Source organism: Mesocricetus auratus, unplaced genomic scaffold (genome assembly GCF_017639785.1).
Source record: "Mesocricetus auratus isolate SY011 unplaced genomic scaffold, BCM_Maur_2.0 Super-Scaffold_100038, whole genome shotgun sequence".
Classification (NCBI taxonomy): Eukaryota; Metazoa; Chordata; class Mammalia; order Rodentia; family Cricetidae; genus Mesocricetus; species Mesocricetus auratus.
The window spans coordinates 1,531,593-1,545,124 of record NW_024429216.1 but is presented as its reverse complement, the minus strand read 5'-3'; the positions used below and the strand labels follow the sequence as shown (position 1 = coordinate 1,545,124).

The 13,532-nt window shown below is 40.0% G+C and overlaps 1 protein-coding gene across 1 annotated transcript; it reads left to right on the top strand.

Annotated features, from left to right (window-relative positions):
* The first annotated feature begins 414 nt into the window (after positions 1 to 414).
* LOC101830929 (binder of sperm protein homolog 2-like) lies at positions 415 to 7,525 on the top strand. Its single transcript, XM_040734233.1, has 5 exons — positions 415 to 458; positions 1,079 to 1,149; positions 3,959 to 3,991; positions 6,234 to 6,374; positions 7,374 to 7,525. Exons 1-5 carry the CDS (start codon positions 415 to 417, stop codon positions 7,523 to 7,525), a joined length of 441 nt encoding a protein of 146 aa, XP_040590167.1.
* Positions 7,526 to 13,532: the final 6,007 nt, after the last annotated feature.

Here is a 13,532-nt window from a genome sequence, read left to right as displayed (position 1 = left end):
GGGTGTTACGTGTTTGTTTTTTTTTAACTCAAGTAAATTTTCTCTTCCAAGCTTGCTTCAATCTACCTAGTACTATTGATAAAGTACCAGCCTTGGTTCTGACAAGAGCCTCAGGACATAATTACTATTCGGTTGAGCAAGAAAGGAATAATGAGTTCTCTCTGGTATTTGTCACAGCCTTTCCAGAGGGAGAGATGTTATGGTCTCTGATCAAAATGTCCTTTAGCATGTAGCACAAATCAAATCTTTAGGCCACTCCTCACTCACAATTTAGATGTTTATCATAATTTCCATAACTTCATGAATATTCAGTAACACATCTACTTTGTCACTGGGAAAGGTTATGATCCCAGTAAAAAAGATTAGAAGAATATTCTTCAACAAATCAGGAAAGAGGCATGTAAATAATTCAAGATGGAGCTAACTCCCAGCCACAAATATCAATCTATGAAGAAGAGGTATGAGAAAGGACAGTTCATTCCCAGAAGTGTACGTGTGTGTGTGTGTGTGTGTGTGTGTGTGTGTGTGTGTGTGTGTGTGTTGGATTGGGATAGTTATGATTCAATACTGTGATATGATATGAAGGAAATAATTAACTTCAAACAGTACACATTTTTCTCCCAAATTAGGCTCCAAATGCAAAAGCAACTCCCCAGAGTCACTCGGATGGCAAAGATTAAAAAAGAAAATAAATTTTTTCTCCTTGGTTGTTATTTCCTTGTTTTCTATACATATACAATGAGTTGTTCTGTAATTGCACCAAGTCAGTAATTTCAAATGCATAGAAGGGTATCACTTTACTATCCATGTCTCAAAGAGAAAATGATAGAGATAAAAGGTAAAACAAGTCAAAGTTTTTTCAGATTGGCTGTCATGTTAGCAAAGTGAAATTCCCCCCAAAAGACAACACTTTTAGAATGACACCATGGAACATTCTAAGAATGATGTTCACTCACTCTATGCCATTTAGGACAAATTCACTGTGGAGGAAGTGTGTGTGAGCAGACAGAGTAGGAGGAGCAGAAAGGGAGAGTATAAAGTCAGAGGCAAGGTTTGCTCCTGTGTGTGCCATCAGCAGGCAACTGGAGGTGATGAGACATCTTGTGGGCTGGGTGTCGCTAGCTGTCTGCATGTATGGACTCAATGCAGGTGAGGTGGAGATGAGGGGGTGAGGATCAGAGGAGGAGAGCCCAAGGCAAATGAGGATTGAGAAAGGCTGGAGAGCAACTGTCCAAGATAGCTTTTCAGTCTACCGAATGGAGAGCAGAGAACCATGGATTTGACTGTTGTTCTTCCCCTCCTTGGTTGAGTGAGCACAGAACAGGTGACCTTACCTGTGAAGGAGTCTTGGTCTCAGTACTTACACAGCAATAAAATTTTCATGAAGGAGGGAGACTATAATAGATTGATTTGGAAAAGTCTGCAAAGTCTGTTGTCAAAGAAGCGAGGTCTAAAATAAATAGTATATGGTTTCAGCTATTATTTGCATTAGATTAATTTATTAATGCCTTCTCAGATGACTGTTCACTTAAAGTGTCTGTAAATTTCAAACACACAGAACAAGGGCTACCACTGAGCCATACTTCTGGAATTCGGTTGTAGAGTGGGAGGAGGGATGAGCAAAGAAGTCAAGACCATGTTGGAGAAACCTACAGAAACAGATGACCTGATCTAATAAGAGCACATGGACCTCAGTATTAAAGTTGGAGAACCAGAATTGGACCAGACCAAACCCTCTGAATATGGGAGCCAGTTAGGAGGCCTGAGGAGTCTCTGGGTCCTCTAACAGTCTAACTAGTATTTATCTCTACTGCACAAATAGACTTTGGGAGCCCATTCCCTATGTAGAGATACTATTTCACCTCCAGATACATGAAAGAGGACCTAGGCCCTCCCCCAAATGATATGTTAGACTTTGCTGATCCCCCATGGAAGACCTCACCATCCTTGGGGAGTGTGTGGGGGATGGGTTGGGAGGGTAGGTAGGGTGAATGGGAGGATGGGGGGAGAGGGAATGAAGAGGATTGATATGTAAAATGATACTAAATTATTAAATTTTTAAAAAGTAGAAAAAACATGATCTACCTATGGGACAGATATCAGGGTGACTGGGGTCAGGTTTGGTGGAGAGAAATTTCATGTTGATTCATTTTATGTCACTTGGAATTTGAATCATATGAATGGCATCCTCAGGAGACAACTACCTTCAGTATAGAACAAGGGTTCTAATCTTGGAGTGTAGTTGTGAGGGCTGATCAGGAAGGGTAGAAGAATTTCTTAGAGTAACCAGCATCTTGCACTGTGTCCACAGAAATGCAGAGTCCTCAGGAAAGTTGGGCTTTTTGTGTATAACAGCTTGAAAAATACAGAGCATGGAGTATTCTGTGTCTAATAAAGAGAAAGTTAGAATGTTTTGTTCTTGTAGTATTATGTTTTAAGGAAGTCTCAGGTAGTCCAAGTAGATATCTTGTTCACTATGTGAACAAAGATAGCCATGAATTCCTGATTTTCCAGCTTCTACTTCCTAAGTGCTCAGTTTATGTGTTGTTGGGATCAAATCCAGGGCTCCTTTGAACTTGCTATGCAAGCACTCAACCAACTGAGACATATTCTCAGCTCTTCGATGAAATTTAGGTTCTTGGTGCCAAAAGTTTAAGGGAAGCTAAGAATAATTCAAGGCATAGTGAAGTCAGTAAAGAGGCCAATCGTGTGACTGCATATCTCAATAAATTTTGTGTAGGAGAAAGTACAAGATACAATATAAACAGTTGAGAAGTGGATTTCACTCATTTTGGTCAAGATGGTCACATGACTTTCCTGTGTCCTTCTTGTGCTTCCCCCAACATTCTCAAGTGAGTTCTCTTTATGATGTCTTGCTCTTCCACAGTCTGAGTAAGTTCTCCGAGGTCATTATTCACATCCACACTGTTCACATCCAGTGAAGAAATAGCCTGGTTTACCTAGATTCTTTTGATGAGTTTTGCAATTAGCATGCAAAATAATGGTTTTAATTTACTATAGAATTTCTCCCCTAAATAGACTCCTTTCTGATTTCATGTCACATGTAGCTCACAAGTTTACTAATTATGCTAGTAAACTGGACAAGATTTGCAGTCACATAGGAGACAAGACCGTGGGCATATCTATGAGGAATTATTTAAATTATGTTAGTTTCTAGGTATGCTTGTGAGAAATAACTTGATTAGATTATTTAAAATAGGACACACCCACAAAGTAGATGGCACCAATTTATTGGTTTGGGTTATGAACTGCATAAAATTAGAATAAGCATAAGCACAAACATCCATCTCCCTCTGTTTCACAATTGTGGATCCAATATGACAAATATATCCCATCCTTGAGAGAAAAATCAGTACTTTCTGTTGAAATATGGGATTGCTTAATCCATTTTCCTGCAAGTGAAATAATTTCCATATCAGATAGGTACCCAAAGGATATATACACTCTCATACAGAAGTGCACTGTCGATCACATTTTCCCACAGGTGTCTGTTGAATTTTGAGTTGGTACCAGCCTGGTCATTAGTGACTGAAGACAACTGCAATCCAAATTCACCTGAAAACCCTCTTTACTTTTACCTTCACTTTTTCCCCCTTGCCCCAGGTCTCTTATATATGGCTAACATTTACCTGCTAATCCCCAATAAATATCATTGTCCTTCAGAGAATATTTTCTGAGCTGAAAGCTATTTAGCAACAATAAGTAAGTAAGTGGATGACTCTAACTTACTTAAGGGAAGGCATTTGGAAGAGTAAGAACTCAATGTGATTGGGTGGGATTTCCTGGCTTTTCATAGCTTGACGTGACATTTCCTGGGTAGATATGCAACCCAGCTTGATGTAACATTGAAGAGTGGTGATGTGGATTTCGTGGTAATTCTGGGTGTGCAGTGTTTTAAGAGGTGGCTTACATTTCTCCCATTCTTTCTGTCTTTCAGAATTGATCTCTCATTTACATCCTCCAGGACAAGGTAAGACAACCAACTCTATTGGGCAGAATTTCAGATATCAGCTTCCACCCCTTAAAAGGAATTAGATATTTTTAAAGTTCTTGCACTTTTTCTGTCATATAGATTTTCTTGTATTATGTTCTGATATGAGGGGTTCCCTTTGGTTACAGCAGAAAAACTATGTATGAAAGATTCAATTTAGTAACCAACTCTCAGTCACTCAAGTAAAACACCCTTTTCTCCATTAGGACTAAGAAAAGACAATGTATGTTTCTGCACTTTGTTCTTTCCTTTTCCAATGATAAATAATAGTTATATTTATAGGAAGTTAAGCATAATTTATAGATGTATATTCACACCATTGGTGAATAAATTGAGGTAATTAATATAATCATCTTATCACAAACATGAATTATAAGGCATGGAAACATAATGCATGATTTTAATGTATAAGTATTGGGAAGTACAAAGTTAGTCAAATCATAAACCACCTGAAGCTATTTCCTATTCTAAGAACAAGAGAATGCAAGTGGGGTTGGGTTCGTGTTTAGAAGTGAGCCCTTCAGCATGGAGCAATACACTGGGAGAAGTCACAGCTATACTATTGCTGAGGCAGGGCAAAGAAAAACGCACAAGGAGGAGGAGGAGAAGGAGGGAGAGGATGAGGAGGAAGAGAGAGGGGGAAAATAGGAAGAAACTTGTGGATAGCAGTGAGATCTTTGAGAGATGATTTAGAGATCACTTTGGCAAAACAGGAGATTCATTTTTTCAAGAACAGAGGAAAACATATATGTTGTACTTGCTGTCTGTTGCTGTGATAAAACACTACGTAAACCAACTTGGGAAAGCAATGGTGGTTTTTGGCTTATACTTACCAATCATAGTCAATCATTGAAGGAAGTCAGGGGAAGGAACTTGAGCAGGAACAGAGGCAGTAATGATAGAAGCCTAGCCTTTAACGGCTGAGCCATCTCTCCAGCCCAGTAATGATGGAAGAATGCTGCTTCCAATCCAAAGCTTCCCAGCACCTTCACAGTCTTCCCAAAGAACAACACAATCAAGGAAGGGAACTGCAGTTGGGATGTAATGTATGAGAGAAGAATATTTTTTTAAAAACCACATGAAGTATCCCTTCACCTGTGTGAAAGTTCAACTCTCTGTGGAAAGTTTACCTTGGGCTGATTTGTAGAAGTGCAACTAGAAAGGTCATTGGCATTTCTATACTTGCTTCTAACAGGGATTTCTTACCAGAACTATTTACTCAGTAAATAGTCTAACTTCCTGTTATGTTTCATCCTAATTATTTATACCATTGAGTCCATAATTTAATGTGATAATTATGTATTTTCTAATATACGTTAAAAGGTGTGATTGAACAGAAAAAAAAGAAAGAACAACATAATCAAATCCTTTTTAAGCACTACCCCACTCCTGTACCAATTTCTATTCTAATTACTTTTGGTTGCTGTGATAACACTTAACAATCCCAATCCATCACTGAGGAAAACTGGGACAGGAACTCAAGCAGGGGCAGAGAACAGTAACATGGAGGAATTCTCCCCACTGGCTTGCTCTCCATCACTTGTTCATCTTGCTTTTTTACACAAAACAGAACCACCTTCCCAGGGATGACACCATCCAAGTGGGATAGCCCCCCCTACATCAATCATCAGTCACGAAAATGACCTACAGATATGTACACAAGCTAGTCATACAGAGAAAATTCTTTGATTAGGATTCCTTCTTCCCAGGTGACTCTAGTTGTGTGTCAAGCTGACAAAAACTAGTCAAAACAGATGGTGAGAAGAACTCTCACCAGAGTGTGAACTGTGACAAATGGGGTCCCTCATTGCTAACGTACTTTCATTGAGGAAGCCAGCATCTCCAACCTGAACCCAGATCTGGAACAAAACAAGGCTCCTCTGGAGATTTTGAAGATACTTTGCATGAGAAGTACGAAAGGCAGCAAGAGACACCAGCTTTGGTATATGTGGTAATGACGAGACAGGAACTGCTGTCCTGTCTTCAAAATAGACATTCCAAAGTCAAGTCTGAGTCATGCACAATAGTTCAAGCTTGAAATCCCAACACTTAGAAATCTGAGACAGGGGGGCTAGCATGAGCTGCAAGCAAGCCTCAAATGTAGAGTGAGTTTGAAGTCTAGCTAGGTTACAGGGTGAGATCAGCCTAAAGAACAAAACAACCTGAAAGTCGCTTTCCAATATGAGCTTATTTTGTATTCTAAAATCATTCTCTTTTCCAGAAATTTCTATTGCTAACTGTGTCTTTCCATTCATCTATGGTGGTGAATTCCACTACAATTGTATCTCCGTCCACAGTGACTTTGACTGGTGTTCCCTTGATTTTCAATTCCAAGGAAGGTGGCGTTACTGCACAGCACTGGGTGAGAGTCCTCCGAGGGTATACATCAGATTGCATGGCCCAAGAGAAGAAAGGTTTTGGATTTCAGAAAGAACTGAGTTCAGATATTGTCTTCTCTGTGTAGTCTGAAGAACTTGAAAACAATCTGATAGGAAAATAATTGGCTGTTTTCTCCACGGAGACCAATTTGAGGACAGTGTTGTTTTTTTGTTTGTTTATTTGTTGACATCAGAAGCCTGCCTTTTATGGTGATTGGATGAGGTGCTACATTGTTTGATGGGATAAGACAAAGTCAAAGGAAAGATGGTGGGGGAGTGGCACAGGGTGATATGTCTGCTTCCCCGAGCCTAATATAATGCTCCATTTGCTAGAGCGTCAAATTAGATTCAGCAAGACAATATTGTAAATTCCAAAGGAAGCAAAATGTTCCAGAGTGTCTTCCAGTCACAACCTCAGCTGGCTTCCTGTGGTGGTGACATTCCATTGAAAAGTATCCCAAATTTCATTTTTATGAAAGGTCTGGTATTGACAAAGTGTTCTGGCTGCTAACTTCACGGCTTGACAGAAAATGGAAATGTTTTCAAATACGACTTTTCCTTCCCTCTCCAGGCTTGGGTGAGGGGCTGCTTCTTGTATCTCCTCCTCTTGTGACTTGGGTGTCTATTTAGTCTGCATAATTTATAAGTGCTGTACAGTGGGCTTAGGGAAAGCAGAACTGAGTGGCTAGATGAGGTCCTGCTGGGCAAAGGGAACCCAAGTTCTAAGTGGCAGAAAGAAGAGACTGTGTTATTAGAAGTTTCTGTTTGTGGTGTGACACCCAAAGGGACATAATCAAAGCACGGATGTGTCTCCACAAAGCGTGCTCAATTCCTTCTTTTCACTGGAGGACAGATCAGCAGGTCACAGAGGGAACTGGGGGTGCAGGTGCAATGGTTTTCAAAGGGGTGGCGCCGAGGGACAGCCTCCTCTGCTCTCTGAGGACAGTGTTCTTAATGCATCCTTTACCCATCTTTCTCTGCAGATCCTCCAATGTGTATCTTCCCTTTCCAATTCAGAAAAAAGACCATGAATGAATGCACCAAGGAAGGCTACATTTTGAATCGAAGTTGGTGTTCGTTGACTGAAAACTACAACAAAGATAGAAAATGGAAGCAATGTTCTCCTCACAAGTAAGATGATGGATGGGAGGTGGTGTCTCAGCATCCTATAAGCTATGAAAAGAGCAAAGTATTAGGCTGATGGATGAGGAGCCTGAGATCTAGATCTCCTGGCTGTGACCTAGTCAGGGGCAGCAGACATTTCCTGTGACATGTCTCCTGTTGAGTACAACAGATTTATCAGGCTGCATGGTGCTGGCCAAAAATATTCAGCTTGGCTTTGTAACACAAATACAAACACAAGCAGAACAAGTGTATTGGAGGACTGGCAAATCTGATGTGCTGGTGTCTTTTTACATACTGTCTAATGATTATAATCACATGTGTTCCTTTTGCTGTTGCTGTAATAACACACCAAGGAAAGCAATTCAACAAAGGAGGGAAGGGTTTACTTTGGTTCACATTTTGCTGAGGGGATACGGTCCATCATGGTGTGTAAGGTGTCATGATGTGAGCATAGGACAGCTGATTGCATGTATCTGCAGTCAGACGACAACAACAAAATATGCTGATAACTCAGCTGGCTTCCTCCTTTTTCTGTTGTGTTGTCTGAGACCTCGATCCAAGAGCTGTTGTTGCCTACATTCAGGTGAGTTTTTGCTCCTCACTTAAACCTTTTCTGACATGCCTGAAAGTGTGTCTCCTAGGTGATTCCAAACATAGTCACATTAACAGTGATTCATAATAAGCCATTTCATAATGCATGTGTTGTTTTCCTGTTTTAAAACTTGTTTTGAGTCACAAAATAAGTATGAGATAAATACAGAAACACTGAGGCAGCATATGACAAGAGAAACATCAGCATTCTTTATGTTCTCCTCCCCTGGAACTCCTTTCCACAGATGCTTGTGTCTTCCTACACTTATACATAGGCACACAATTTTGGGGCCTTTAAAATATAATTGAATCCCCTTTATCACCATGGGTTGAATCCACACATGAGATTTCTGATTAAAACAAACTTAACTGAACATCGAATTAAATGTCTTTCAAACAGTGTACTGTACAAGTTATATTGTCATAAAAAATGTATATTCAGTTTTTAGGATCAGGAATGTATGTACTCTTCTTAGGCCACATCTCCTACCTCATGTACTCATGCAATTCTGATTGCTCCTTAGAAAGCAAAAAAGAAGAAGAAAGACTACAAAGGAAGGAGACACATGTGATATTGATCTTGGGACAGTAGAGAAGACTAAGACATTCATTCTAACATTTTTTTCCACCTCAGTTTTTAGGTAAACGTGTGTGCTTTTGAAGAGACAGAAGTTAAAGATCCATCAGATGTCTCTCCAAATATAATTCTTCAGTTATCATTAAGGAACATTCCAATAATAAATGCCTACTCTCTTGTCTACACTGATGTCTTGTTTTCCTGGATTGGGTAGAAAGAGCAAAGCACATTAAGGATCAATTAATTTTCATGTGGTGGAGTTGTGACCCAGGGAAAGGTCTTGGGGTGGCTGGTTACATTGTATCTGCAATCAGGAGACAAAGGGGCGAATTCTAGGGCTTAGTAGACTTACTTCACCTATTTTACATTTTTATTCACTGAGAGAACTCAGTGAGTGAGATCATGCTGCCAACACTCAGTGTGGATTTTCCATTCTCAATTAAATTCTTTAAAAATGTTCAAATCAGCTGGGCGGTGGTGGCACACGCCTTTAATCCCAGCACTTGGGAGGCTGAGGCAGGCAGACCTCTGTGAGTTCGAGGCTGGGCTGGACCGACAGCCTCCAAAACAATACAGAGAAACCCTGTCTCGTAAAACCAAAAAAAAACGTTCAAATCAGGTTCCTCTAGTTTGAGGCAAGTTAACTGATCTCTCATGATACCTCATACGTTTTAATTTTTATGGAAATAAAATATACAGCTTAAAACTTTGGAGCTAAAACTCACATAATGTACAGTTAAGCACATTTAGTTTAACAAGTCAGTAGCATTTAATACAATCAGAATATTGAACAATGACCTCCACCAAGCTCCAAAACATTTTTATTATCACAGAAGGGGGTTCTGTACTCACCAAGCAGTAATCACCCACATTCTTTTTCCCCCGATGCTGACAGTCACAAACCTTTCTTTTGTTATCAATTTTACAATTGTGGATGCTCAACAACAATGGGATTATACAACATATGACAGTTTGTGTCTTGCTTTGGAGAGTTACCCACATTTATCTATCTCAGTATTTTGTTTCTTGCTGTGACCAATAATGTCCCACTATGTGGATAAGCTACATGTTGTTTTTCAATTAACATGTATGTCTTGAAAGGGCATATCTGCTGTGTGGAACTAGGCTAACTTTCAAAATCTAAGTCATCCATGTAAAATTAACCTGTTTGCTATGATATGAATGTCTCTCATATTTGAATTTAAAAATTTGTTTCCTTCACTAAGTTAAGAAACTTACTACAGTGTCACTGAACACGCTGTCTATGCTATTAGACTTTCTGTACTCATCTTTCCACACCATGGATTCTTGGGTTTTTGTCTCTTGAATATATTGAAGTCATTGAGCTTAGGCCATACTAATCTCATTATTCGCTCACTCCCCCCTCTCGCTGTATGTTTGTATGTATGTACATATGCAAGTTTGTATGTATATAGTATGTATATATGTATAAATACATGTGTGTGTGTGTTTGTGGAGGATGCACTTAGTTGTGTATGCATGCTTGAATGCCAAATATCAACTTTGAAAGTATTCAACTATCACTGTCCACTTTATTTTGGGAGATGGGGCCAGAGTCTCTCACTGAACTTGAAGCTCATCATTATTCCTAGACTGGATAGTATGGCACAGTTTTCCTGTCCTAACTGCCCACTCCCTGTCCCAACACAGGGACTTAATATTACTTATAAATGCTTGACCAATAGCTCGGGCTTATTACTAGCTAACTCTTACATTTCAATTACCCATCCTTCTTCTCTCCATCATTCTCAGTTTGGTTTTCCCACCTAACTTTATCTTGTTCAGCTATTGGCTAGTCAGCTTGTTTATTAAACCAACCACGGTGACATATATTCACAAAGTATAAAGGAATATTCCACAGCACTAGATGGCCACAAGCCAACAGGATCTGTTGCTTCTGTCACCACTCCCAACCAGTGCAGAGGTTACAGATACAGATATAGATATAGATTAGTAAAGATAGAGCAGGGTGTATGAATTGAATATTGTCTCAACTTGTCCTATCTTTTTATCCCCCCAAATTCATTCATTTGCTTACCCTAGTCTATTGCTGATGCTTAACACCGCACTTTTTATTGAATTGATTGGCTCTTCTATTTCCAGTAATTCTATTATTTGGTTCCATTTAGGCTCAATTTCTTTGTTTAATCTTAACTTCATGTTATTGGATGTTTCCTCTAAAGATTTGGCCATTTCACCCATATTGTTAACTTTCTCATCTAGGCCTGTAACTGGGCTTCTTATTTAATCTATCCATTTGGGTCCTCTGTATGATCACTGATCCTTTTTTATTTTGATCTTGTTTTTATTAATTTATTTTTAAATGACACACATAGACTGTACACACTTACAGTGTACCCATTTGATGTGCCCATACATACATACATCTTGTACTATTTAAAGCAATTCAAATATTTAGCATTTCTTTATGATGAACAATTCAACAACTTTTCCTCTTGCTTTTTGGATACACAATACACTCCCACCCGGCTCTGTACAGTAGTTAACCAGAGCATCTTCCTCTTAACAAGTTGTTAGGATCCACTTTCTCCATCCCCACTTCTTCCTAGTCTCACTTCAATTTTCTTTTTACCAACTGGGTTTCTGTGCTTTACAATTTCTCCCATAACTCATACATATATTTTATTCTATACTTTCATGCTATGGCTTTATTATTTAAATAATTTAAATATATTTTTATCAGATTCTTTCCCTCCCCACAAGTCCTTCCAGATCCTCTCCCCATCCCTATCCACTCAACTTTAAGTTCTTTCTCAAAATGAAAAATTAAAAACCCAATATAATGACTACAGACCCCAAAACCAAGAAAACAAAATAAAACAACACCCAAAAAGGAAAAAGAAAAACAAACAATAAACTTTAACCAAATAAAACACACACACACACACACACACACACACACACACACACACACATACCAGAAATCCTGTGGTATCCGTTATACTGGTCAAGTACTCTGAAATGTGAGGAATTCCCTGGAGTAGTTGATATCTTTATCTTGTATTTATCCTTCTTATTATCTTTGGTTTCCAGAATTTAGTGAGGAGCTGTGAACTTTTGGAGATGTTAAAATGAGTTATTGCCTCTTATCTGTTGTGTTTTATGCATGTATTGATATAGATGTGTCTCAGTTTCTCCCCCCTCAGTGTGTGTGTGTGTGTGTGTGTGTGTGTGCGTGATAAGCATGTGTGTTCATGGGGACTCTGTGCACTTGAGTGTGCATGCATGTGTGAATGCCAGATGTCAACTTGGAATATTTCCCACTGTTGTTCTCCAGTTTGTTTTTTCAGGCAGGGTATCTCACTGAACTTGAAACTCACCGTTATAGCTAGGCTGACTGGCCAGCAAGCCAGCAGGGTCTGTTGCTTCCATCCCCATCTCCAAGCAGTGCTGAGGTTACAGGCGGTTGTTGTTTATTTAATGTGTGTGCTGGGCTCCAAACTTACGTTCTCATGCCTGCCCAGCATACATTTTACCCACTAAACCACCTACACAACCTGTTTCTTCCTATTTCTTTTTTGTTTTGGTTTGGTTTTTTGTTTTGTTTAATTTTTTTATTTAATTTAAATTAAAAACAAGTTTGCGCCGGGCGGTGGTGGCACACGCCTTTAATCCCAGCACTCGGGAGGCAGAGGCAGGCGGATCTCTGTGAGTTCGAGGCCAGGCTGGACCGACAGCCTCCAAAACAATACAGAGAAACCCTGTCTCATAAAACCAAAAAAAAAAAATCAAACACAAGTTTGCTTCACAAGTCAATCCCAGCTCCCTCTTCCTCCCCTCCTCCCCCCGCCCCTTTTTAACCCTCTCCTAACCCCTCCTCCAATCCCCACTCCACTCTCCAAGGATGGTAAGGCCCTTTATGGGGGAATCTCAAAAAGATGTCATATGATCTGGAGCAGGGCCTAGGCCGTCCCCCATGTGTCCAGGCAGAAACAGCATCCCTCCAAGTGGAATGGGCTCCCCAAGTCTATCTGGATGACAGGGTTAAATGCTGATATATTGCCTGAGGCCCCAAAGGATGCTGAGGCCTCCTCACTGACACCCACATTCAGGGGGGTCTGGATCAGTCCCATGCTGGCCTCTCAGCTATCAGTTTGGGGTCTATGAGCTCTCCCTTGTTCAGGTCAGCTGTTTCTGTGGGTTTCACCTGCCAAGTCTTAACCCCTTTGCTCATCACTCCTCCCTCTCTGCAACTGGGTTCCAGGAGTTCAGTTCAGTGTTTAGCTGTGGGTGTCTACCTCTGCTTCCTTAAGCCACTGGATGAAGGCTCTAGGATGGCATACAAGGAAGTCGTCAATCATGTTATCAGGGAAGAGCATTTAAGGTAACCTCTCCAGTATTGGTTAGATTGCCAGCTGATGTCATACTTGTAGGCCTCTGGACATCTCACTAGTATCAGATCTCTCTCAAACCTATAATGGCTCCTTCTATTATGTTATCTCTCATCCTACTCTCCTCTATTCTTCCCCCTACTCAACTCTATATTCCTGAAAACAGCTTGGTATTGGCACAAAAATAGGCAGGTAGACCAATGGAACCAAATTGAAAACCCTGATGTTAACCTACACACCTCCGAACACTTGATTTTTGACAAAGAAGCTAAAATTATACATTGGAAAAAAGAAAGCATCTTCAACAAATGGTGCTGTCATAACTGGATGCTGGCATGTAGAAGACTGCAGATAGATCCATGTCTATCACCATGCACAAAACTTAAGTCAAAATGGATCAATGACCCCAACATAAATCCAGCCACACTGAAACTCTTAGAGGAGAAATCGGGAGGTACCCTTGAACGAATTGGTAC